Consider the following 25,389-nt stretch of genomic DNA (forward strand, 5'->3'; position numbering starts at 1 on the left):
CCCTCAGTAACAATGCCTCTCATAGACCCCAGACCCCTGCACTCAGTAGCGATACCCCTCATAGGCCCCAGCCCCTCAGCAGCGGTTCCCTTTTGTGTATAGTAAAAAAAAAGTTATACTCACCTGTGCCGGTGTGACGCCCCTTCAACTCCTGACCTCTGCAGTTTGTGCCTACTCAGCTCACCTGCCGACTATTGGGTAGAGTGGTCACATGTGATCACATGTGCATGTCCCATGATCGCTTTATTTGGACCTCAACGGCTGGTCTGCCCCTGCTCAGAAGGAGAAAAAAACTCCCCAAATTTTTCCAGTCTGTAAAAACTTTGTGGGAATCGTTTAAATGCCGTATTGGATATATTTAGGGATTATCTGTATTTTCTACAAGCTTGTGCTCAGAACTGTAGCACTAAATTATACTTTAGCAGAATAAGCCCCTCTTGCTCAGGGCCCTTCTTTGGACGTGAAGAATCAATGATAAGTGCTCTAGTGAAGAAACTCACAAATATTGTTTTTGCTAATAAATCCCAAGCTTTTCATTTTTGGAAGTAAAACCTTCTAAATCATGTTGTGTAATACATTGCAGGAAGGAGTTCGCCTATTCTTCTAGCGATGGCAATATTTATATCCGCAATTTTGGAGCGTCAAGTTCTGAGATGACCCTTGTACATATTCTGAGTGGGCATGAGGCAGAAGTCACCTCTGTTGTGTGGCATAATCTCAAGAACAAGTGGATCACCGGCTCCGAAGATGGAACTATTCGAATATGGGTAGGAAATACTATCATTTGCTAATCTTTACCATACACTTGTAAATTGGTTTTCCTATTTCTTTCAATGGAGAACAATTGAACTATATTTCCCAATTTAAAAGAGGATAGGTTTGTATCCAGAATCATAACAGAATAATGGTGTTCTGGAAATGTTGAGCTCTGTCAAGGTATGGGCATATGTGTGACTGGTTATGTTATGCAGACTAGCTCCTACACATCTACATGTTTTACCACAGAGCTTCTCATTCACATATGAACAGTTTTAGCTTATCTCTAACCACCATCTGTACCATCTGCAGAGTGAAGAGGATGCACAATGTGAGAGGATCCTGCACACCAAGGGAGTGGTCATGTGTATCTGCATTGATCAGATGAATGGTTGCATCGTGGCCGGGGTACATGACACAATAAGGTACAGAACAGATATTTCAGCTTCCTCCTGACCTCACTTTAATGTTTCCCATAAATATAGGTGGTGTATATGTAAAGGTACCTTTTTGAAACAGGCTACAATGGGCCCCCTTAGTGCATTTGTTAGGATATGGCATATGTCACATAGGAATATATTTTCAGTGCTAGAGAGTAATAGAGGTGAGGGATGGAGAAGACAAAATAGCTGCAGCAACCGTCAAATCCTATTGGAGATGCTGTACATTGTTGGGTAACCAGCCATCCATGCATTGCGATTTGCACATATGGAGGGTATATGATTGGAGGGGAATGGAAATTTTGAATTATATATAAGAATATTAGGAATTGGTATGGATGGAGGGTCCAATGATGAATTGAACTATTGCCCAATTGACAGCTATCATGCTGACGTCCAGGGACCACAGGTGGTCACACTCCAGCCTTTGCCAACTGTAGAGCTTGTCCCTGTCTGTCATCCCACCTTATCATGATGATCCAAATTGTTTTCAGATCAGTGACGCTCTTGACCATACAATGTCTCTTGTGGATGCTTAAAATGTGGCTGAGATATGGAGTCAGCAATATTCATACATGTGCTCCATTATGGTTATTTGTTGCTTGCTCAGTGGTTATGACTTCTGTACATCTACTATTTTTTGTATTCCAGGGTTTATGATCCCGACACTTTCCTTCAGGTTCAATGTAATGTAGGACACACAGATCTAATCCGTTGCATAGTGCACATTGCAGAGATGAAGCAGGTACTGTTAAAGCGCATGAGTATATTTCATTATGCCTGAATAGGGAAAGTAAGTGTTAATACCTTTCTTTGTCTTTTCAGTATGCTTCAGTTTCATGGGACAGGACGGTGAGACTGTGGAAGGCTTACTACAAGGGAAGCAATCAATACAGCAGTAAAGCCTAATCCTGGAGGATGATTAGATTTTATTAGCCAGAATAATTGACCTCATGTATCAAAACTGGAGCAGAAAAACAGACCTTGTTGTCCAAAGGAACAATCACAGTTCTCCTTGATTTCTGTTAAACAGCTACAATACAGTAAATAAGACTCCTAGTGTGCGGATGGTTTCTGCTACAGGGGTTTTCAATACAGTAGGATGATGTTTTGGCGCAATAAGGCTGGGTTCACACGGGACGGATTTGCTGCTGAATTTCCGTGCGGATTGTCCACATGCAAATTCTGCACATGGCTCCTAATCCCTGGATTAGCCAGCAAAGTAGACGAGATTTTGCAAAAATCTCGTCCACACGCTGCGGCCAATCCATTGCAGACAAACGGTGTGAAAACTAAATACGCAGCATATCAATTTTTTTTTCTTCAGCGGTCTCTCTTCTTTCTATGGGGAGAGATGGCCGCAGAGGAAATGCAGGCAGCGGAGCCGCTCCAAAACCCGCAGCTGCGGTTTTCCAGCGGAACTCTTGCAGATTTTCAGTGTGGCCAATCCGCGAGAATTCTGCTGAAAATCCGTCCCGTGTGTACCCAGCCTAAGAGTAGACAAAGAATTGGCATACTTCAGATCATAGACTCCAGTTACCTGCAATGTTCCCTCTACAGGTAACCTTACACAGACCGACAATTGCCTGAATAATCACTCAAACAAGCAATTATGGGTGACTGTTGGCCCGTGTACCTGGTCCCTGACAGGGCACTGGGCGAGAAATAGAATGACTGTTGGGTGAATTTCGCTCGGTATAAACAGGTACCGCTCAGTCTTTAAGCGACTGCCTGTTTGCAGTGAATGGAGGCTGGTGGCTGGAAGAGATCTCTGGCCGCTCCGCCTCCATTCTCTAACATACCATCATTCCTGCTAAAAAGCACAGAAGTGATAGTCGCTCAGACATGTGTCGGTGCCTGACAATCATGTCATGTAAAGGTACTTTCAGCTGTGCGATCTGGAAATTATAGAGTTAAAACAAGGTACTAATGAGGTTAACAAGCCTATTTACAGAGATACTTCCCTGCAGGGAAGACTATTTTTTAACTCTTTTATTTCCAGAGCTAAGAGGGAACAGTGGGTACCAGCCTGATGTATGTTTATAGCAATGGTATTTCAATACTAGAATCATAAAAAGGGCTATTTAAAAAGAAACACAAAAGTTTGGTTACATATAGACGGATCTGTATATAAACACAGGATCTTTTCTATTTGGGTACAATAGAAGCAATTAATAAAAAAATACCCTGCCTTGGGCATAAGGTTGTATAGTCCTATTATTGCTAATGTTATTATTAACCCAATTTGTAGTAATAATTTCCAAATTCATTTGATTTAGCCGGTTTCACATTTGCGTCGCACTTCCGAGTCACAGATCTGACTCCAAATACCGGAAGAAAAAGCTCAACATGCAAAAGCAGGCAGCTGGGCACAAAGCAGGCAGACCCCCATTACAAGTCAAGCCAATGGGGTCTGCCCGGCGGTGTTTGGTCCCGAGCACAATCGGAACCATTCGACCTTGGGGATTCCCTTTTTCCTGCTCCCCAATCGGAGCAGGAAAGCAGAATCCACCAGCGCAGGTGTGAAAACACCTTTAGTCTATTTGATATTATAGAAGTTACTGTATATCAAAAGATACTTCCAAGTAGGTTTTAAAAATTATTTCTGCCAACCAAAGGAATTCCCAGCTGCTTATAGCGGGACATTTAAAATGTGCTTCTGGGCAGCATGTCTTTAAATATCCTGCTGTAAGCAGCTGCGCAATTCTTCAGCAGTGGGGGGCAGTAGGGGACTCCCTCTACCTCTCACCCCAAGGGATTTACCTATAGCTGAAAGAGGGGGGGTTGAGTGATCCGCACTCTAGCGCCACCCCTCCCTCTTTGCTATGGGGAATCCCTGTGAGAAGACCTATAGCCTCTCCTCCTCTCTCAGAGCGGGGCTATGGGGGATTAACCCATAGCAGGGAGAGACAGAGTGGGGCTAGGGGTTAATACCCCATAGCCCCGCTCTCTCTTTTCCTGCTATGGGGAAATCCCAAAGTCTTGCGAGGCTTCTTCTCTCTCTCCTCCTGGAACAGCTGTGCTTTTTTTTTAGCGCAGCTGCTCTAGTGAATAGGCGATTTTCACGCGCAGGAAACTAAGGTCTTTTGCGCATGAAAAATTACTTGTTCACATCATTTTTAGTGCAGTATAGGCGCAATTGTTTCCCACATCTATACTGTGCTAAAACCAAGCTCATATGAACGAGCCCTAAAAGTGTGATCTGTTTCTGATGTTAATTATTGACTTGTTTCAAACACCTGTAAGGTAAAACACCTGTAAGATGAGAACTGAATTACCTGCAACTTGGTCTGATGGCTTTCTCAGTTTAGCTTTTCCTGCTCTAGTTTGAAGCAGGGCATGGAGACCTCAGATTTTAGACCATTGAGCTGTCCATTGTGCTGAACTACAGTCCGTGTAAAGTCTCATCATTGATGTTTAGATGGTTTTAAAATCTGCACTTTAATGTTTCAACATTTCCTTCACATTTAGAAGTTTGCTCTCTTCGTGTTCTGTAAGTCTAGTTTGAGAGCATTTATCTCCTGTCCCAGGCTGGTGTTCCTCTGGATTAAGTATATCTATCTAAAACTAGACTGCTACCTGCAAACGAGAAAATGTGATAGAACCTGCCTCTTTATGGCCCTTTACATGGGTCAAGAGTCATTTAAACGTCTGCAGGAGCGCTGATGACACCACTAAGGTCGTTAGCACTCGTGCAGAGTGTTTACACTGAAAGACTTCTTGCTGAATTGCTGGGTTTTTGCTGGCTCCTCGCTCAGCACTTCACCCTCTATATGAAGCGCTGAGCGGGGAGCATTTAGACGTAATGAGAAGACAGCGATCTAGCAATAGACAGTGATAAACAACTGCGAATGTATAGTGGGTACATTTTTTTGCATTTAGACAGCGATTATCGCTCAAATTCGTTCATTTGAAGATCTCAGCCTGGGAATGGAATAAACCTTTAATTACTACATATAAACTGCAGAGTTGTGTTATTGAATGGTACATAATAATCCCGTAGAAATAACATTGTACCTTTGGACTTGGTCCTAGCAGGCTGCAGAATACACGTCCACAGATACACTGCAAAGTCAAATACATGAAAATCCAAACTTTCTGCCTCTGATAGTAATGTCATTAAAGGAAGCAGAAGCGTGTCCAACATAAACATCCAGCAGCAAAGAGCAAATCATTAAAGTTTATTATTCAAATTTTGTTATAATCTGCTTAAAGGGTTTTCCAGGAGTTTAATACTAATGACCTTTCCATAAGAAAGGCCATCGATATCAGATTGGTGAGGGTCCAACTCCTGTAAGGATGAGCGAGTATACTCGCTAAGGCACTACTCATACGAGTAATGTGCCTTAGACGAGTATCTCCCGGCTCGTCCTTAAAGATTCGGGGGCCGCCGCGGAGCGGGAGCTGCGGGGGAGAGCAGGGAGGAACGGAGGGGAGATCTCTCTGTCCCTCTCTCCCGCACGCTCTGCCCCGCTCCCCGCCGCAACTCACCTGTCAGCTGCGGCGGTCCCCGAATCTTTATAGACGAGCAGGGAGATACTCGGCTAAAGCACATTACTCGAGCGAGTAGTGCTTTAGCGAGTATACTCGCTCATCCTTAAACTCCTGGCACTATGTTGATTGAAGGGGGCTCTGTAGCAAGAGCTGTGGCCTCTTCATTGTATACCCCTAACCATTCACTGTGTAACGATGGTGCCTGTTATTGCAATTGGATCCCATTCACTTGAGTAGGACAAAGGCCATGTGAGTGATGAACATGATGTCACAGGTCTAAAGAAGAGGGAGCAGTGCTCGCACGATCATTGGGGGTGCCAGGAGTCTGATCCCAACTGATATTATATGGAGACTATGGAAGTCTCTGCCTGCCTGAGGATGTGAACTCTAAGGCCGGGCTCACACAGGCGTATCTCACAGCGTGCCAGCCAGCGTACCGCCAATCACCATATACTATCTGGTTGTGTATGCGCATGTACTACGTGCCAAGATAGAACATGCTGTGATTTTTCTTGCACACATATTTCGTGCTATTCGTGTGAGCGGTAACATGATGCCTATGAGAGATTGGTGCAGTGTATTATGCGTACAAAACCCAGATGCGCAATACGCTGTCACCACATGCTCGTGTGAGCCCGGCCTAAAAGTGGGGCCTGGACGTCTTTCTTGAATGTAACATTACATGTTCTAGCCACTAATTTCTTCAGAAGGGTTGTTGATCCGGGAATTACTTTGATTGTAAGATTGGAGTCAGGAAGGAATTGTTTTCCTAAAAGAAAGAAAATTGGCTTCTACCTGATTGGGGTTTTTGCCTTTCTCTGGATCAACATTGGGGGTAATAGGCTGAACTGGATGGACCTACAGGTGGGACAAATCTGAGCTTGAAAAAGACGTCCAACAACACTGAAACGCATCGCAGCAATATCCGGCAGCCCCCAACAGCATCTGGGGAGCGACCTCTGATTGTCTGTTTGTTCAGCTTGTTTGTTCTTTATATATCTATAACTAAACCTCCAAATAAGAAGGCTGGCCGAGGCGCTTCCTACTTGAAAAGTACCTGTGAAAAGACCCCACTTGGCATCCTGTGGTTTATATCTATAGGCTCATCCCATCACTGAGGGGTCACCATCCAGGGAGATCCCTCCTCAAGTAAGCCACCCTTAAGTTTTACTACTTTTTAACTTAGATATATGAAGAAGCGCAGACTCCTCTTTCATCTATCCCCCTGTTTGCACTTGGGGTACACTGCATTGAAGAAAAAACCATTGGTATTGTACAAGTATGTGGATTGGCTTTTGAAAGAATCTCGAGGTGGGCGGTTTTTAATAAGTGCAAAGAAAAAGCCATTGTCTACTGTGGCAGTACGTGAATTGGCTTTTGAATGAATCATTTTGCTTAGCTGGGCAAACAATCGCCCCTGCCCTCGAGTTGTTTAAACAACTGCTGTTTAAACCTAACAACAAATGAATGAACTAATGACTACCATGTTCCCCTGAAAATAAGACCCTGTCTTATATTAATTTTTGCTCCCAAAGAGGCAATAGGTCTTATTTTTGGGGATGTCACATTATACTTACCTAGCAAGATTGGTCCAGGTCCCTTCTGCTGCACTCCGGAGCTTCGACTCAACGAGCTGCGGCATTGATTGGCCAATTCATAAATCCCGCCTCCACAGCACGATGGCTGTGATTGGTTCTTCAACCGCGGTTCAGCCAATCACAGACATTGCATTGGTTCATCGAGTGCTGCATTGATTGACTGAGCAGTGCCATCAGTTCCTGGAGGTGAGATTTATGAATCCCGCAACCAGGAAGTGATCTTCTGTGGGTGAATGAGGACTACAGGATGCATGGTGGAGCTATGAACAGCAGCAGGAGGACCTGGACCGAGCCTGCTAGGTAAGTATTCCTTTTCACTTTTTTTAATGTAATGCAGCTAGGGCTTATTTTGGGGGTAGGGCTTATATTTCAAGCCCCCTGAAAAATCAGGGTAGGACTTATTTTCATGATAGGTCTTATTTTCAGGGAAACAAGTTATTTTTATGCAGGCTGAAACTCAGCGACCAACGACAAGTGAACGAATAGTGCACGATGGCTTAGCGTTTACATGTAACGATTATCACTCACTTTCGTTCGTTTGAACGAATTTTGAACGACAATCGTTGCGTGTAAATGTGCCATAGGAGTCAAGTTAAAGAGAAACCGTGTTTCTTCAGCCTTAGGGCTTTTTACACAGAAAGACCTTTTGGGCACAGATGCCCCACAGGTCGTCCCAGTGATGATTATTCCTGTGGTTATATACAGCAACGAGCATCGCTAAATGAATTGAGGTTAAGCGGTTTCGGGGGAACGTTCTGGCCCACCTGCCTTCATTCACATGGGCCGATCCATTATTCAGTTTAATGCATGCATAAAATTAAAAATTTGCTAAATTTCTGCAGCAAAATCCATTGTGGCAATTTCACAGCATGTCCGTTACGTGTGAAGCCAATCTGTGAAGGGGAAGCAGAAAAAGCCATGGCTGCACAGCGAACTCAGTTTTCAGAATGTCTGGGGCTGGTGGGCGAGCCTTCTATTCCCTCCAGCTTTCCTAATACAGCATGGTCAGCGATGGGGGCACAAATAGAGGTGATTACAAAGAAGAAGTAGCTCAACCTGGGAATCTACAGATCCTCCAGTGGCCCAGTCTAATAATACAGCAACTGTACCCATACTCATAAACGTCTTATTACAAATTACATTGGCTGAATAACCTGTGTTAGCTTTAACCCTTTCCAATCCAATTTTGGATTGATGGTTTCCTAAAAGGCTTTCTCTTTATGCTGTTATACAACAGTGCCATCTGCTGGCTAAATCCAGTGTGTGCGCCAGAGAGGCTCTGACAGCGAAGTGGCTGGCAATAGCCGGTAAGAATAACCTGTCGGACATCTTCTGACATTGGAGCTGTACAAGCTTCAATCAGAATGTAGGAAGTCGTCAGACAGCAGATTGGAAAAGGTTAAATAAGGAATAGCTAATAGCTCTGTGATATGTTTTCTTTTACCACCTGTACAGGTCTGTAATATGGCACCCACCAAAGTCTATGCTTGTGCGCATAAACCACATGTCTGAAAATGAAATAAATTACAATCCAACAGCAACCATTAGACATACCGTAGTATGCATACATAAGGAGACAGAAGGCATCACCTAAAGTAAAAGTTAGAACAAAAGGATGAAGCAAGTCTTGCAAAATATCATATTTTCACATTTAAACAGAATTGTTATTATATGTGGAATTCTGCTATTACTTGGGTGTTTTTTCCTTACTGAACAAGCGCTTTACCTTCAAAACTGGCCAATTTTTATATCACTTGAGAAATTCTCATTTCTATTATAATTTATATGCATTTTATGTTCTATATTTTGGGCTTACAGTAACTTGCAGAGCCTTAGCAGTCAGCGGTGTTAGTGAGCTGCAGATCAGGTATGGCCTCTAAGCTTAGCATGGTTCATGTCTAACCAACAGTGAAGTGCTAGCAGATGGCAGGGGGATTATACAGGTAATTATTTAATGCTGAGACAAAAACAGCTTCCTAATCCATAGGTGGCCCTCCCACTAGATGTTTGCCGTCCACGGCTGTAACCATATCAGGAAGACTATCTGTGACAATGCAATTAACACTGTGAAAAGAGCAGACTTTTTATAGCTCAAACCAACCCGTCTTCACACATCGCGCTCTGCAAAGAATGTTGCATTATGGGTGAGGTACAGAAGGTAAGTGCATGCTTGTGTATATACGATATATTGTGATAGACGCTGAATAAATAACTGATTGTAGCATCAGTTCGATTCTGGATGTTGCATTCTGTAATTGGACATGGATCGGGTATCACTGGTATTATGTGGATCTAATCAAGATACGAGGACTGCCATGGAGTAACAGTTCATCATGAAGTATATGTGTTGATGTCTAATTGCTTTTTTTGGGATTAGACATTTGGAAATTACCAATTGCTCAAAAATAGGCAGCGAACTATGCCAGATGCAAGCTGGTATAAGTCACTATTGTCCTGCATATTCCTCACTAAATGTGCTATAATGGGGAATATAGGGCAGGTTACAACTATAAATGTATGCCAGTATACTCTATGAAGTGGGTCACAGGATATGCACCAGTGGTCAAAGCAGTGGTCTTGCTTATAGGTGGACTGGAAAGGAGCGACCTAGCTGGCCGGGAAGGAGTGGTCTGGCACATTGGAGATTTAGAGAAGGAGTGGTTAGGAATGTAGGAGAACTGAAAGGTTGATGCCAATCAAGCTTCATGTTGATGGGCTGTGAGCACAGGATGTCGGCCATCCATGCCACCCCAATAACCCGCTGGAGGTCATTTTGTAGACCTCTAGCACTTCTCCTGTTCCTTCTTGTACAAAGAAGCAGATAAGATGGGTCCTGATGCTGGGTTGATGCCCTTCTAAAGTCTTGTCCAACTCTCCTCATGTAACGGCTCATGTCCTGGTATCTGCTCCATGCTGTGGAGACTGCTGGGATACACAGTAAACCTTCTTGCAACGGTTTGTATGGATGTGCCATCCTAGAGGAGCAAGACTAACAGTGCAACTTGATTGGGCTACCATCTCTAAAACCATCCCACTTGAGGTGTCCTGCTGTTGTCTCTCCAAAGCAGGTTGAATTGATTATTCACTTATGCTTCCTAACTGAATTAATATCCCTGAACTTTAAGTAATGTATGGTTATACTGTGATGCTTATGTGTTCTCTAATTATTTTGTGCAGTGTAGATAACACAGGATCCACCATATTGAATTTAGCTCAGTCTTATAAAGTACTTTGCGAAATGTTGCCCTCACCTAACTCCTAAACAAGTAAAGTTAAAGCAAAATGGACACTTCTAATGTGTTTCTAAGTACATTCTAGCCAATACTAATATATCACATGACTCCCTTCCCATTTGAAAAATGTAAACTAAATTCAATGTGACGGAGTTCAAAATGGCCGCTGAAAATGTCTCCACCAAAAAATGCAACCTCCCTCCCAATTAATACTTTTACAAATTGGAAGTCATTATTACACCAGTCAAAAGGGTTTGACCAGACTTTTGCATCCCCCTGTATTTCCTCTAAGACACAGAAATCTAGACAAAAAAATCTGTAAGACAAGCAAAAGGACAATATAAGAACATGAAAAACCGTATAAGAAATTCACCTTCATGACTATTCCAACCATTTAACCTTTGGTCTATGCTTCTAGGGTTTGTTGTCACTGGCAGAAGAATTAAGAAAAGTAGAAGATCTAGATGAAAACGTGATTAGAATAGTATTACTAGGATTGGACAATGCTGGCAAGACAACCATCTTGACTCGGCTTGCTTTGGAGGATGTCAGCAAAATAACGCCAACACAGGTAGGTTCATGGCATTATTGACAAAACAGAAATATTCTAAAAACGGTTTTAAAATGACAGACATTGGGGGCATATGGCTAGGGTATTCCACTAATGTCCTTTCTGTGGAGGTCTGATTGCCATACAGGGAACACTAGGCCAAATTTGCAAGCCCTTGTAAAGTGTCTTCCCTCCATGTTTCCTGACAGATCTTTTTCTGGACAGCAGAGCTAACAGTTTTATCTACATGTACACATAATGACTTAAGCCGATTGACAAATTACTACGAAGAGTCTTGTTTGCATTAACAGAAGTGCAATCCCTTGGTGCAAAATACCCTACATTTACCGCACTGGTGCTATGTAGTTAATGCAAGGTGCTATAATTGTACAACTTGGCAGTCTGCTACTTCAGGAAAGGTCTGTCAATTATGAAAAAAGATTGAGGCTCTCAAACAGTAGGGTTGCAAAAAGAATTTAAAAATGTGTTTTTCTTGTGTAAATGTCGTGAAACATCAAAAAAACGATACAATTTGGTATTGGGGTAATTGTAAGAACCCACAGAGATAAGCTCACGTCATTTATACTGCATAGTAAACACCATGAAAGCGAAATCCAAAGAACAATAGTCTTGAACCTCATTCACAAAGGGCGCTGAATCCATCATGTAGATTGAACACTTATTGATAGCTTCACCACATACAAGCGATGCATTTTGGGAATTGAGGTCCCCTTTCTCAAGCAATGTTTATACGGGGGAATGTGGCATCTTGCTCCCAGGACGGTTCACACTGGAAGCATTATCTTTTCAACACAGTTGTCTTTTGTATACTACATAACAGCATCAGGTGAGCCTCCTTTAAAGGGGTTGTCTGAGAAAAAATAGTGAAAAAAACAGTGTATTCAGTAGGATAAAGAATACATTTAGTTATGTCTAACTGCTCATTTTGTCTAGAGGATCATAAGTAGGGAATGAAAATGGCTGCTAAACTTACAGCCCCCTTTCTCCTAAGTAAAGTGCCTAAACGTTTGATCTCCTTGAGCACCAGCCAGGGACGTAACTATAGGGGCTGCAGGGTATGCGGTTGCACCCGGGCCCAGGACCCCATAAAGCCTATCTTCTCCATATAGGGAGCCCAGTACTATAAATTAAGCATTATAGTTGGGGGCCCTGTTAAAAGTTTTACATTGGGGCCCAGAAGCTTTAAGCTATGCCTCTGGGCCACCAACTGATGGTGCTCCTCCTTTGCTCTGATTTCCTGGTTACTGATTCTGACTTCTCCGCATTCTCCACTCCTGATTTCAGCTTGTTGTAGTGACCATCCTCCTGGCCTGATTGTATCATGTTGAACCTATTCTTTGTGCCATGACCTCTAGATTGTCTCTTGTGTTGAACTATACACTGTCTGCCTTGGTCATGGACCCTGCGACTTTACATGCTCTGGTTCCGCACCTTGTTATATACTTGTGTCAGCAGCTACATAACTGGGGCTACTTATTGTGTAATGGCCTGGGGACCCCGCAGTGAAGCCTAGATCCTCACTGGTGGGGTGAAAAGGTAAAGGTTGGGTTCTCCAGATGTCGCCTCTAGATTTGGCACCATAGATCAGTATCCGCTGGTCCTGACAGAATAATATGTATTATCTTGTTACAATGACATTTGTCAAGTGGTTGGAAATATTGGGTAGAAAACGAACAGTCGGTTCTTGAAGTTGATGTGCTGGAAGTCGAAAAAATGGGCAAGTGTAAAGATCTGGATCAGAGTATCTCCAATATGGCAGGTCTAGTGGGGTGTCCCTGATAATACCTGCCAAAAGTAGTCCAAGGAAGGAAAACTGGTGAACTAGGGACAGAGTCTTGTGCACCAAATGCTCATTAATGCATGTAAGGAGTGAAAGCTAGCCTGTCTTTTCTAATTCCACAGTACAGCTGCTGTAGCACAAATTAATGGCTAATGCTAGCTAAGATTGTAAGGTGACAGAATACACGGTGTATTATAGCTTGCTGCGTATGGCGCTGCATAGCCGCAGGACAGTTAGAGTGCTATGCTGCCCTCTATCGACCTCTAAAAGCACATATAATGGGCACATGAGCATCCGAACTGGTCCAGAGAGCAATGGAAGAAGGTAGCCTGGTCTGATTAATCATCTTTTCTTTTACCTCATTTGGGCAGCTTGATGCATGTGTTGCTTACCTGGGGAAGGCATGCCACCAGGGTGAACAATGGGAAGAAGACAGTTTATTAGAAGCGGTGTAATGCTCTGGGCAAAGTTCTGTTAAGAAACCTTAGGTCCTGGCATTCATGTGGATGTAAATATTGTAGCAGACCAAGTACACCCCTTCATGGCAGCGGTATTCCCTAATGGCACTGGCCTCTTTCAGCGGGATTATGCACCCTGCCAAACTGCAAAAATTTAAGAAATGGTTTGAGGAATGTGACAAAGAGTTCAACGTCTTGCCCAGACCTCAGTCTGTTCGAGCATCTGTGGGATGTGCTTGAAAAATAAGTCTGATCCATGAAGGCCTCAGAACTTACAGAACTTTAGAGGTCTTATGGGACTTAGAAGTATCTTAAATCTCTGCTGCTAACATTTGGGTCTCAGATAACACAGGAACTATTTTAGAAACCTTGGGGATGGGGAATCCACACCTCGATAGATCAGAGCTACTCTGAGGACCTAATATTAGGGAGGTGGTTTCAATGCTTTAGTTCAGTGTTCCCCAACTCCAGTCCTCAGGGACCCAACAGGTCATGTTTTCAGGATTTCCTCAGTGTTGCTCAGGTGATGTAATTCTTGTCAGTGCCTCAGACATTGCCACAGGTGTTCTAACTATAGGATATCCTGCAAACATGACTTGTTGGTGGTCCCTGACGACTGGAGTTTGGGACCCCTGCTTTAGTTGACTGGTGTATGCACCCCAAAATGGTGCCATTAAAGAGACGACTCGCCCAGTCAATAACATGCTTCATATGGATACATTGACAGGAAAATGTGAAGATTTTAGCTCTTGGAATGCAGTGATAAATAAAATGAAGCAATCAATGTATTCTAAAGGTCCAAAATAGCTGCGTCCTTATGGGGTTAAAGCTTCACAGCATGCTCTGGAATCCATACAGATGTTTCTGCTACGTGTGGATCGGTCTTGAATGCCCCATCCACATATATTTTACTGCTAATTGCTGTGATTAATCTACAATGTCTGAAAATACCCTAAATATTGTGATAGAAAGTATTCCCTGTAATACAAGTTATTTCCATATATTGTATTCTTCATTGTGTAGGGTTTCAATATAAAAAGTGTCCAGTCTCAAGGTTTGAAGTTGACAGTCTGGGACATTGGAGGTCAAAGAACAATTCGTGCTCATTGGAAGAAATATCTTGGAAACACAGACTTATTGGTGAGATGATACCAGATTAACAACCAGATGAACCTAAACAATACAGAGGACTTGACATTTAAACCCTCCATGCCGTTTGCTATAAATTTGCAAAGAGCAGATGTTCAATGGCCAGCACTTAGCATTTACAATGGTGTGATAATGGTCAGGATCACAATAGCATTACAATCCTCCTGATCATACACCCCAGTGATTACAACTATGGAAAAAGGGGTGGTTAAGGACAGGCCTGGGGTGGCTGTACGTCTCTGGACATACCCTTAACAGCTGCCTGTATATAGGATGTAGCAGAATGAAATGCACAGGTATTCCTAAGCATCATAATGAAATAATAAACTATAGAACTGATAGTCTCCTTGTAGAACCAAACAAAAACAAACAAGCAAAACAAAAGTATACACATAAAAAAGAATAAACTCAAAGATCATCGCTAGGTGATGATGTGGATCCAGCGGCCTTTCTGCAATGATGATTGCGGAAGGGCCGCGGGACGGACAGCTTACATTGACTTCAATGGTAGCCGTCTGCACGGAATCCGGCTCAAAATAGAGCATTCTGCGATTTTCCCCCCATGAGAGGAAAATCGCAATTGATTTACACTCGTGGGCATGGAAACCCGCTTTTCCATAACATTGTATGGCAGGTATTTGCTCCGAAATCCCCAATGCAAATCCGTCCGTGTGCATTGGGCCTAATGAGGGAGCGTGTCAGGATTTCTACAGCTTCAGTCTTATGACCAGTTTCCTTTAAATATAATATGTAATACTTATATATATTATATATATTTTATACTTTCCTCTAAAAAAATTAAAGGGCTATTTCCATTACGCAAACTGATAGCATATATGTCATGAGTTTAAGGCTGGTGGAGGTACAACTGCCGGAGCCCCATGGATATAAGAGGGACAGGGTTAATCCAGTGCTATGGCCCTTTCATTCTCAAAATCAGTGGGGGGGCCCTGCAAAAACCCACATTGTGCCCCCATATACAGCTATTTTCTGATAGTAGACAACTGGGACAAAATGCCATCCAGCACTTTAGGCTGGGTTCACACGAGGCAAATTTGCTGCTTTTTTACCCATTTTCCATGCGTACATTCTGCAATCAAGATCCGCAGACAGAAGTTATGCGTTTATTAATGCGTGTTTTAAGCGTTTTTCCATCACAGAATTTCAACAGCATAAATGAGCACACGGATTTTGCAATTTCTATTGAGGTCTATGGACCTACAAACACCGTGGAAGCTACGCCAAAATTGACATGCTGCGGATCATAAATCCACGCCAACATTTCCGCACAGCGTACATACGTAAATTTTCCACAATGTAAGAACCACATTTCGTGAAACCACATTGACTTGGCTTATACTGTAAATGCTGCATAGTTTCCGTGCGGCAGGTACATGCGGAAGAAAAGCAGCAAATCTACGGCAAATCTACCCTGTGTGACCCCAACCTTACGGTTCTTCATGCAATTTTTCACGTCAAAATGTGACATTTTGTAAAAAATGTGGAACATTTCCTGTTTAGGCTAAAAGTCTGACCTACACATAACTCACCTCCTAAAAATAAAAGTTCTAAAACTCTGCAGAATGCAAACAGGCCACTTATGCCTGAGTCTACATTCACATATCATGACATTATCACCGGAACCAAATACTTCCACATTCCAGATGCCTGTAAACATGTCATGAAGTCTATAAACAGCTAGACAGTAAAAGGCTGGGTGATCTTTCTTCTGCTGTCATTTGCAGCTTGTGTTAGGAATTTAGTAAGTACTACTTATATGAAGTGTACTACTAATAACATATAGTCAGAGGCTGCCAGGGCATGCTGGGTGTAGTAGCTTTGCCACAGCTGCAGAGCCACAGGTAGTCTCCTACCAGCATATATATATGTTTTCATTCTTTCCTTGCAGATCTATGTGGTCGACAGCGCAGATCGTAAGCGATTTGAAGAAACAGGGCAGGTATGTCTCCACTGGAGTCACAAGTAGTTAAAGGGGTTGTCCAGATCATTTAAATAATGATCATAAGAATATAAGTTCCCATGCCAAAAAATGATAAACAAGTTTGTTTTCACCTCTTTGGGTACTGGCATCTCCAACACCAGTCTTCAAGAGCTCAGGTCTATGATTGGCTGCAGCAGCCTGTGACATCCCATACACAGGCTGCTGCAGACTGTAAACGCAGATCGGGCACAGAGGATGTAGCTGTGGTGTTGGACAGACGTGAACCTGAGATGGGTGAGTACAAGCTTATTTAATTTTTGACAAGTTTTATTTTAATGTCTTGAACAACTTTGAAAGGGGTTTTCTGGGACTACACTATACTCAAGATAGGTCATCAATAGTTGATTGGAGCGGGTTCACTGCTCAGAATCCCTGCCGATCAGCTGATTGTACTGACTTCGGTCCATACCAGAAACTGCGCCATACATTATACATCAGCTGTGCCTGTGCCACACAAGTGAATGGCATTGAGCTGCTCTCAGGCCATGTGACCGATGAACGTGATGTCGCATGCCTAAGAATAGGCTGTGATGCTCACATGGGCACCGCAGTCTCTTCAATTAGCTAATCTGCAGGGATCCTAAGCAGCGGACCTGGCCGATCTACAATTGATGACCTTTCCTGAAGATAGATCCTCAATAGTGTAGTGCTGGAAGCCTCTTTAACCCCTCAGTGACATGGCCTATTTTTTTTTGGGGGGGGGGGGGGGATTCTCATCCACTTTTCTAAAGCCATACATTTTTTTACTTTCCCATTGACACGGCTATATGAGGGCTTGTTCTGTGCGTGGAGAACTCTAGTTTTTATTGGTACCATTTTTGTGTACATATAATGTATTGTAAAACTTTTATAATTTTTTTCAGAGCCGGGAGGGAAAACTCATCAATTCTGTCATTGTTTTTTTTTTTTCTTACAACATTATCCATGCAGCATAATTGACATCATACGTTTTTTCTGCGGGTCAGTATAATTACAACAATACCACCATTTTTTTTTAGTTTTTTTTCACTTTTGCACAATCATTGCATTCAAAGTCCCATAGCATTTCTATTTTTCCATCTGTCATGGCTTGTTTTTTGCGGGACGAGCTGTAGTCTTTATTTGTACCATTTTAGGGTACATACTGCCTTTTTGATCAATTTTATTACGTTTGGGAGGCAAAATGAACAAAATAAGCATTTTGCCTCGTTTTTTTTGTTTTTTATTTACATTTTTTATGGTGCAGGATAACTAGTGTCTTCACGGGGGCAGAACTAGTGCGGAAAATAAAATACCCTTCACAGACTGACTAAGAATAGAAACCTTTATTGGTTTCTATTAAAAAGCATGTATAGGGTACCTAAGGCAAACACCAAAACATTGAGATCGATATCTCACATAAATCTTATGGAAATAACGTAGAGCCAACCACTACTGAATGTTAGTGGGATACTATGAGCATACTTTAGTATCCCCAAGAAACACATTTAGGATACTCTACAACTGATAGACTCAAAACCAGAGCACTCTCTGGACACAGAATTAGGATGATCTGTGGCCTACGGTGAAACGCGTTGGCCCACTGCTATAGATACATCTTTTTTTTTTCTTTTTACCTATACTCAATTGGGATTAAAAACCACGTCCATCATAGGGTCCCTATACCATCTTAGTCCCACTAAATCTAGAGCACTCTTAAACTAGGACTTAAACTAGGAGTGCTCTGGTTTTAAGTATCTAAGTATCCTAAATGTGTGTCTTGGGGATACTAAGGTATACTTATCCCACTAACATTCAGTAGTGGTTATGTCTACATTATTTCAATAGGATTTATGTGAGATATCGATATCAAAGTTTTTGGTGTTTGCCTTAGGTACCCTATACATGTTTTTTTTTAATAGAAAACAATAAAAGTTTAGATTCTTAGTCAGTCTGTGAACAGTATAAATAGTGTAGTCAATTTATTGTACAGGTCATTCCGGATATGACAATACCAAATATGTGTGATTTGGGAAAAAAAATATTTTAATACAAATTGGGGAAAGTGGGCAATAAAGGGTTATTTTTTACGTTTTTTTTTAACACTGGTTTTATTTATTTTTTATGTCTTTGTAGGGGAATTGACCCATAACAGCTATGATCACTGTGATAATACATTGAATTCCAGTACTTCTGTACTGCAGTGCATTATCGTTTGTTGTTTTTAGCCGTTTAGTCGTTCACGACCCTCGGTGACCCTAAAGACGAGCTCCTTCCCTCCATGTTTTTCGGTTTTTCACTGCTTTCAGTTGTGTGATATCCATGCCAGTATCGGCTCTGACAGTATCAGCCATCATGTCCTTTGGCAGCCAGCTCTTCTTTTGCCACTGATCTGTCCAAGCATTAAAGATTTTTCTAGCGACTCTGCTCGCATTACATGGCCAAAATATGTGAGTCTGAGTCCAGCCATCTTGCCTCCAGTGATATATCGGGTCTTATACGATTCAGGACTTCTCTGTTACTCACGCCGTCCAGGGCATACGCAGGAGCTTTCACCAGCACCACAGCTCCAACGCATCAATCCTCTTTCTATCAGCTTTTTTCGCAGTCCAGCTTTCACATCCATACATGGCTATGGGGAATACGGTGGTTTGCACAATCTCTGGCATAGATTCTCCAGCCTGGTCAATTTTCGAACCAAGGAAGATGGAGCGTTGCACACATTCTATAGCCTTGTTATTGCTTACAATAGTGATAAAGTAATGGGAAGTCAGGATATCAGTATCTCATTTGCGGCATGTAGGGGTTTAACAGCGAGAATCTCTGTTCTTACAGATCCCCGCTGTTGCAGCAGGAGGCTGGCTATCAGTCACAGCCAGCTCCTCCTGCAGGATGGCACGGGCTCTGCCTTTGAATGCATTAAGTGTGGGTGATACTGTTGGATGAAGCGGGTTAGGTTCTGAGACAGAATGTAGAAAAGAGGTGAACAGACCACACTTACTTTAGGGGATGTGATAGGCTTCCCTAAAGAGATGTGTTTTTAGGGCACACTATAAACTGTGGATATTGGCGATTAACCTGATTTCTGAGGTTGTTCCATCCAGAGAACTGGTGCAGCTTGGGAAAAGTATTGGGGATGACAGATTCATGTTATGGAGGATGTTAGTCTGTGATCATTAGCAGAACAGAGAGCACAGGTAAGGTGATAGAGATGGACAAGGTAGTGTATTATGTAATAAACTAATCAGAGGCATGGCTCATGGCCTTAGTGCATAGGTTCTTCTTGGGCCCCTATGCCATCCCCACCACCTATGACAAAACAAAACCGTATATAGGCATGGTTCCTCTTCCCATTACCAAAACGTTGTATTTAAGCTTGCAGACGATGAGTGAGAACATTATGGTATGAACTCCAATGACTTGTTTTCCTACTTAGGAGCTGGCAGAGCTGGTAGAAGAGGACAGTCTACTTGGTGTCCCTCTTCTGGTGTTTGCTAACAAACAAGACTTGCTGACTGCTGCTCCTGCTGCGGACATTGCTGCCGGACTGAACCTGCACACGTACCGAGACCGCACATGGCAGATCCAAGCCTGTTCCGCACTCTCAGGAGAAGGGATCCAGGTAATGTACAACTTCCAGAAACTGCTGCAATCACTTGTTTGCTGCTATTTATTAGGTGTGTGTTAAAGTTAAAGTCACCTCTCGTTTCGGGCTGTATCAAGTTGTATCAGGCAGCCGCACATGGCCGGATTTGCATTGTGAAATCCGTAACGGGAGTCTGCCTACGTATTCCGCAGCAAATACCGCCCATAGCATGCTATGGGAAAGCGTTTTTCCTGCACACGAGCGCAAATCAATTGCGATTTTCCACTCACGGAGGAAAAATCACAGCATGCTCTACTTTAGCGTGGTTTCCACATGATGGCTTCCATTGAACTCAATGAAAGCCACCTGACCCGCGGCCCTTCTGCAATGACACTGTGAACAGGTCATGGGTACCCGTGGGAAAAGCAGGGATTTAAAAAAAAAAAAAACAACAAAAAAAACATTTTTCTGCACATGTCCGTTGCGGACCATCCATAGTACAGAAAAAAAGAAGAAAAGTCAGGTATGCACGGATGACGCCCCGACACAGCGTCTGATTCCACTTTGGGCTCCTGCTTGCAGAATCCGACCCGGGCCTGTACAGCTGGCATTACACCGGAGATCATCTTACGCTCAAGTGCCAGCTATCCATATATACAGGACACCAGGGTATATTTGCTATATGGGAGTCTAGGAAAGCTGCTTGAGAAGCTATGTGGGAGCCATAAAATAACCCAAATAGTTGATCATTCAGCTCCCCCCAAAAAAGATACAACTAAGGAACGGGTAAACAGCTTGATAGAAAAGAACATGTCGAAAAACTATATTTTCAGATTTTTGGTTAGGGGAAAACCTAACGTGCATGAACCTATTTGCGCATGAACTTGTCAAGTTTTTTTTTCACTGTTTACATTTTGCGCTACTGCTTGCGGTAAAAAAATCCCAGAAAATAGATCCTGCCCTATCTTTTCTCGCATATATAAAAAACTATATATAAAAAATCGCGGCATGTCCTATCTTTCGGTGCTCCCTCGTCTCGCCCATTGTTTTCAATGGGAAAGGAAAACTTATCACACAGCATGTGATGTGCATGTGAGTGCAATGCAAGATTTCCCATTGAAAACAATTGGAAACACTTGCCGTCCCTCCAATGCAGCTGGAAGCCGCACCAGAGGACCGCAATCCCATCGAAGTGGTGGGAGGCGGTTTTTACAGAAAAACACCTTGCATCTGCTGGTACATTGCATGTGCACAATAGCGGGGCGGGTTTCACGGCCCAATATCGTGCTCGGCCGTGTGCAGTAAACCAAAGGCCTATCTTTTCTCGTACGTAGTAATAACGCGCAAGGATCACGCTAGTTAAAATGAAACCATTGAAATCAATGGTTTGGTTTTGTCCCGTTTTGTGGCCACAAAACCTCAAGAAATCAGTCATGTGTTTAAGCCCTAAAGGGAACCTGCCATCACCCATAAGCACCATGAACTAAGTTTTGGTGCTGATAGGTCAGGTCCGGAGGAGTCCAGGGGTGTATTTTGCATACTTACTCAATTCTCTGCTTCCATTCTATCACCTGTGGAAGTTGTGGCGCTGACGGTGCGGCGGACTCATCTCTGCATGCTTTGCACACACACACACCATTATAAGGACGATGTATGAGCATGCGCACAGTCTGCAGAGACGAGTCTGCTGCACTGTTCGCGCGCCAACTTCTGCAGGTGGCGGGACCGGTAGCCAGGTAAGGGCTGCTTCACATTGGCAATGTCATGCCATGAGTCACCCTTATCACCCCGATATCGCCCTCGCAATCCTTCTGAAAACCCCTGGATGCGAGCAGTATTCACATGGAAACAGCCTCACATCCCTGCAGGGTTGAAGGAATCCCCGCCATGGCTGTCACAGCCGCAGCAGGGGATCACGATGTTCTCCCATTGTTTTCAATGGGGCCAGAACTGCTACCACCGGCACCATTGAAGACAATGGGCGATATTGCAAACATTTTTTTTTCTCACGCAGCATTGCAGGAGTGGAAACATCGCAAATGAGAAAAAAAACATTGAAAATCATTGGTTTCATAATCATACGTTTTCACTCATTCTGCATTGCGAGAAAATTGAGCGATTTTCTCGCAAGTGTGAAGGAGCCCTAAGTTTGCAAAGCACATCTCCAGACTCCATGGGACCTGTCCTATGAGCACCAGAACGTTAAGTTTATGGGCTGCATCAGATATGACAGGTTCCCTTTAAAGGCGTTTTTAGGGACTCCAGGACTGCATGGGACTGACCAATCAGCCGTCTGAAGAAGTGAATGCGCAGCGTCATATATTTCATATCAGCAATGCCTGTTATAGCAGCTCATACACTTGACTGGGATTGAGTTACTCTCAGACTATGTGATGAATGAACACAATGTGACTGGCATGAGTAGAGCAGCAGCGCTCACCTGGTCTCTTCAAACTGCTGATCGGATGCAGACCCCACAGATTGGATATTGATGACCCAGCAAGCCCCTAAAGTTGTCTTTCACATATAGCTTTCTTGTGGCACATTTTTTTTGGCCTTGAAAAAATACCATTTCATGTTTTTTTCAAACATTTTTTGGGTGACATCTATTCATACATGCACTCTTAGGACTCAGTCAGGCGAGCGCTTTTTTGCGCACCTATGCGCTTCCTGGATGTTCAAAAATCTGCGTGACAAAGCAATGGGAGCATATCACTATCCGCTGCTGTGCCTGTGGCAGCTGCAGCAGGGGATTCCTTGGATGTGAAACCCTGCGATGCGGTCACATCCAGAGGCTTCAGCTTGTTGTCAATGGGGCCGGCAGCAGCAGCAGCGGCCCCATTGACAACATACAGAGAAGTCCCTGCAGGGATGAAGGAATCCCCTGTCACAGCTGTGGCAGAGGAACGCAATGTTTTCCCATTGCTTTCAATGGGGCCAGCGCTTCATTGAATGGCAGCAGCCCCCTCATTACTGAACACTGTGACAGTGCTGCCTCCCCATGGGGATTAACGGAGCCCTCCGGGGGTTCCCTCATCTCCTGTCACCTCTGTCTTTATGCGCAACACGATCCTTATCGGCGCGTATTTAAGGCACGCATGTCCTATCTTTTGCAGGTGCAAAGATTTTGTGCCTCTAAAAAACGGACATGTGAGCACATAGGGAACCAATGGTTCCAATAGATGCGCACATAGATGCGTGCAAAAAAACACTCGTCTGACTTCGCCCATAACATGCTTTTTTATGCATTCCGAAAATGCATAAAAAAAACACAGCTAAAGCATGCAAAAACACACTAAAGAATGAAGGGGGAAAAAAACACTTTGTAGCGGATTCAATATTTCTCTCCTAGCTATCAGCAAAAATCTGGACACAGCGGTTTTTGAAAAAAATGCTGGAAAAACAACAGGAAAAATACAGCCTTTTCCCTAAAAGCACTACGTGTGAAACCACATCATTTATGGTAGAGCCCATCCTCTTCTATTGGAGGAACAGAAAGCTAAGATATCAGAGGAGACAAAGGAGCCACTACCAGTCTACTTGGCTTACTGAATGGTGGTTAGAGGACGCCTGTTCTCCTAATAAGTGGGGTCCCATCTGTCAGATTAATGGCATTTTCTAGGCATATGCCATACATGAAAAGAGTGGGAATAAGGCCTCATGTCCACGGGGAAAAGAAGAATTAAAATCCGCAGCGGATCCGCGCCCCATAGGGATGCATTGACCACCTGCGGGTAGATAAATACCCGCGGATGGTCAATAAAAGTGAATTAAAAAATTTCTGGAGCATGAAAAAAATGGACATGCTCCATTTAGGTGCGGGTCTCCTGCGGGGACGGCTCCCACAGGTTTCTATTAAAGCCTATGGAAGCCGTCCGGATCTGCAGGAGACCCGCGCCGGGCGATGCAGATCTTCCTTCCTTCGCAGCAGGATCTTCTTTCTTCGGGCCGGCACATCCGCCAGGCCGAAGAAAGAAGATCCGGCCGCGAAGAATGGAAGACCTGCACGGCCCGCAGCAGGTCAGTTTATTCTTATTTTCAGCCCTCATGTCCGCGGGGCAGGAGGGACCCGCTATGGATTCTCCATGGAGAATCCGTAGCGAGCCTGATTTTCCCCGTGGACATGAGGCCTAAGGCTGACTGCACACGCCCAGGTCGGATTCTGCGTGCAGGTTCCCGCAGTGGAATTCGACTCGGTGTCGGCCCGTTAGCCCTACGTACCTTTCCGGAAGTTTTTTCTTCTGTACTGCAGATGTGCCGCCTGGCGCACATGCGCATTACAAATGTGACCGTACTGTTGGTAGGTGATGTCGCGGATCCTGCAGCCTTTCTGCATTAACTTCAACGGAAGCCATCTGCACGGAATCCGGCTAAAAATACAGCATGCTGCGATTTTTTCCCCGCGAGCAGAAATTCACAATTGATTTTCTCTTGTGGGAATGGAAACCGGCTTTTACATTGCATGCTATGGCAGGTATTTGCTGCGGAATTCAGAAGCGGACGCCCGCTCCGGATTCCTCAATGCAAATCTGGCCGTGTGCATTGGGCCTTAGGCTTTGTTCACATTTGCATTGGAGACTCCATTTGGGGCCTCCAGCACGGATCCATCCAAAAATCCCAGATAATATAGCGCAGCATGCTGCTCAATTTCATACAGAGATTATCGGACGGCATAACTGACAACGGATGGGTCCCATTATAGCCAATGTCACATGATAGACCTGACTTTCCGTTTTTCTGTTCCTGTGACGGGAAGCGTAGTGCAGACATGAATAGACATCAATCTTTATACATGAGCAACATATATACTGGATTAAATGGTTTTCTGTGTTTTCAGGATGGAATGAACTGGATATGTAAAAACATCACTTCAAAGAAAAAATGAACTACCTGCTTCACAAGAGCAAGGCGGATAACTGAATAAGAAGCTGTGGGGGGCATGCAACTAATAAAAGTCTGACTACAGTATTCTACAGCAAATGTCTTTTGTCCGCACCCCTCATTAACATGTGCTAAAACAATGGTGGGGATCAACACTTCTCAAACACCTCGGCATCACAAGTTGTTGGGGAGGCACAAAATTTAAAATAAATTTAGATAATTTCTACAAATTTTGGCACAGATGTTGATATAGACCAGTACATAAGTGTATTATGGGCACATCTAAGCTCCCATAACCCAGACGAACGTCCCCGCAGGACCGAAGGACTACTGACCCGATGTTACAGTATCATAGGAATCTACGATGCTCTGAGTTCGGTAGTCCCACAGTCTGCTGATCCGTTCCATGGCTGCATGAATTCACCCATAATACGCCCATGTGAGACTGGCCATATGGTGAGACCCAGGCATCATGTATCTTCG

General features: G+C 43.5%; 2 protein-coding genes across 3 annotated transcripts in view; both read left to right on the plus strand.

Annotated features, from left to right (window-relative positions):
• The window catches only part of LOC136611506 (uncharacterized), a 74,433-nt gene extending 71,052 nt beyond the window's left edge, over positions 1–3,381 (plus strand). For both annotated transcript variants that reach the window (XM_066591169.1, XM_066591168.1), the window contains exons 15-18: positions 584–767; positions 1,069–1,181; positions 1,848–1,941; positions 2,022–3,381. In XM_066591169.1, coding sequence (XP_066447266.1) covers positions 584–767; positions 1,069–1,181; positions 1,848–1,941; positions 2,022–2,105 — 475 coding nt within the window. In that variant the 3' untranslated portion in view covers positions 2,106–3,381. The remainder of the gene's footprint in view (positions 1–583; positions 768–1,068; positions 1,182–1,847; positions 1,942–2,021) is intronic.
• Positions 3,382–8,125: 4,744 nt separating this feature from the next.
• Positions 8,126–24,993, plus strand: LOC136611508 (ADP-ribosylation factor-like protein 3). The gene is made up of 6 exons (XM_066591172.1): positions 8,126–9,446; positions 10,940–11,092; positions 14,354–14,470; positions 16,389–16,439; positions 19,876–20,061; positions 24,863–24,993. Exons 1-6 carry the CDS (start codon positions 9,429–9,431, stop codon positions 24,908–24,910), a joined length of 573 nt encoding a protein of 190 aa, XP_066447269.1. The 5' UTR covers positions 8,126–9,428; the 3' UTR covers positions 24,911–24,993.
• The last annotated feature ends 396 nt before the right edge of the window (positions 24,994–25,389 follow it).

This window comes from Eleutherodactylus coqui, chromosome 2, assembly GCF_035609145.1.
Source record: "Eleutherodactylus coqui strain aEleCoq1 chromosome 2, aEleCoq1.hap1, whole genome shotgun sequence".
NCBI classification, from domain to species: Eukaryota; Metazoa; Chordata; class Amphibia; order Anura; family Eleutherodactylidae; genus Eleutherodactylus; species Eleutherodactylus coqui.

Bases quoted from the DNA above. Each gene is read 5' to 3' on its own strand.
- LOC136611508 (XM_066591172.1), top strand. The intron at 11,093-14,353 runs GTAGGTTCATGG...TTCATTGTGTAG, and splicing joins GCAAAATAACGCCAACACAG to GGTTTCAATATAAAAAGTGT. The intron at 14,471-16,388 runs GTGAGATGATAC...CTTTCCTTGCAG, and splicing joins TTGGAAACACAGACTTATTG to ATCTATGTGGTCGACAGCGC.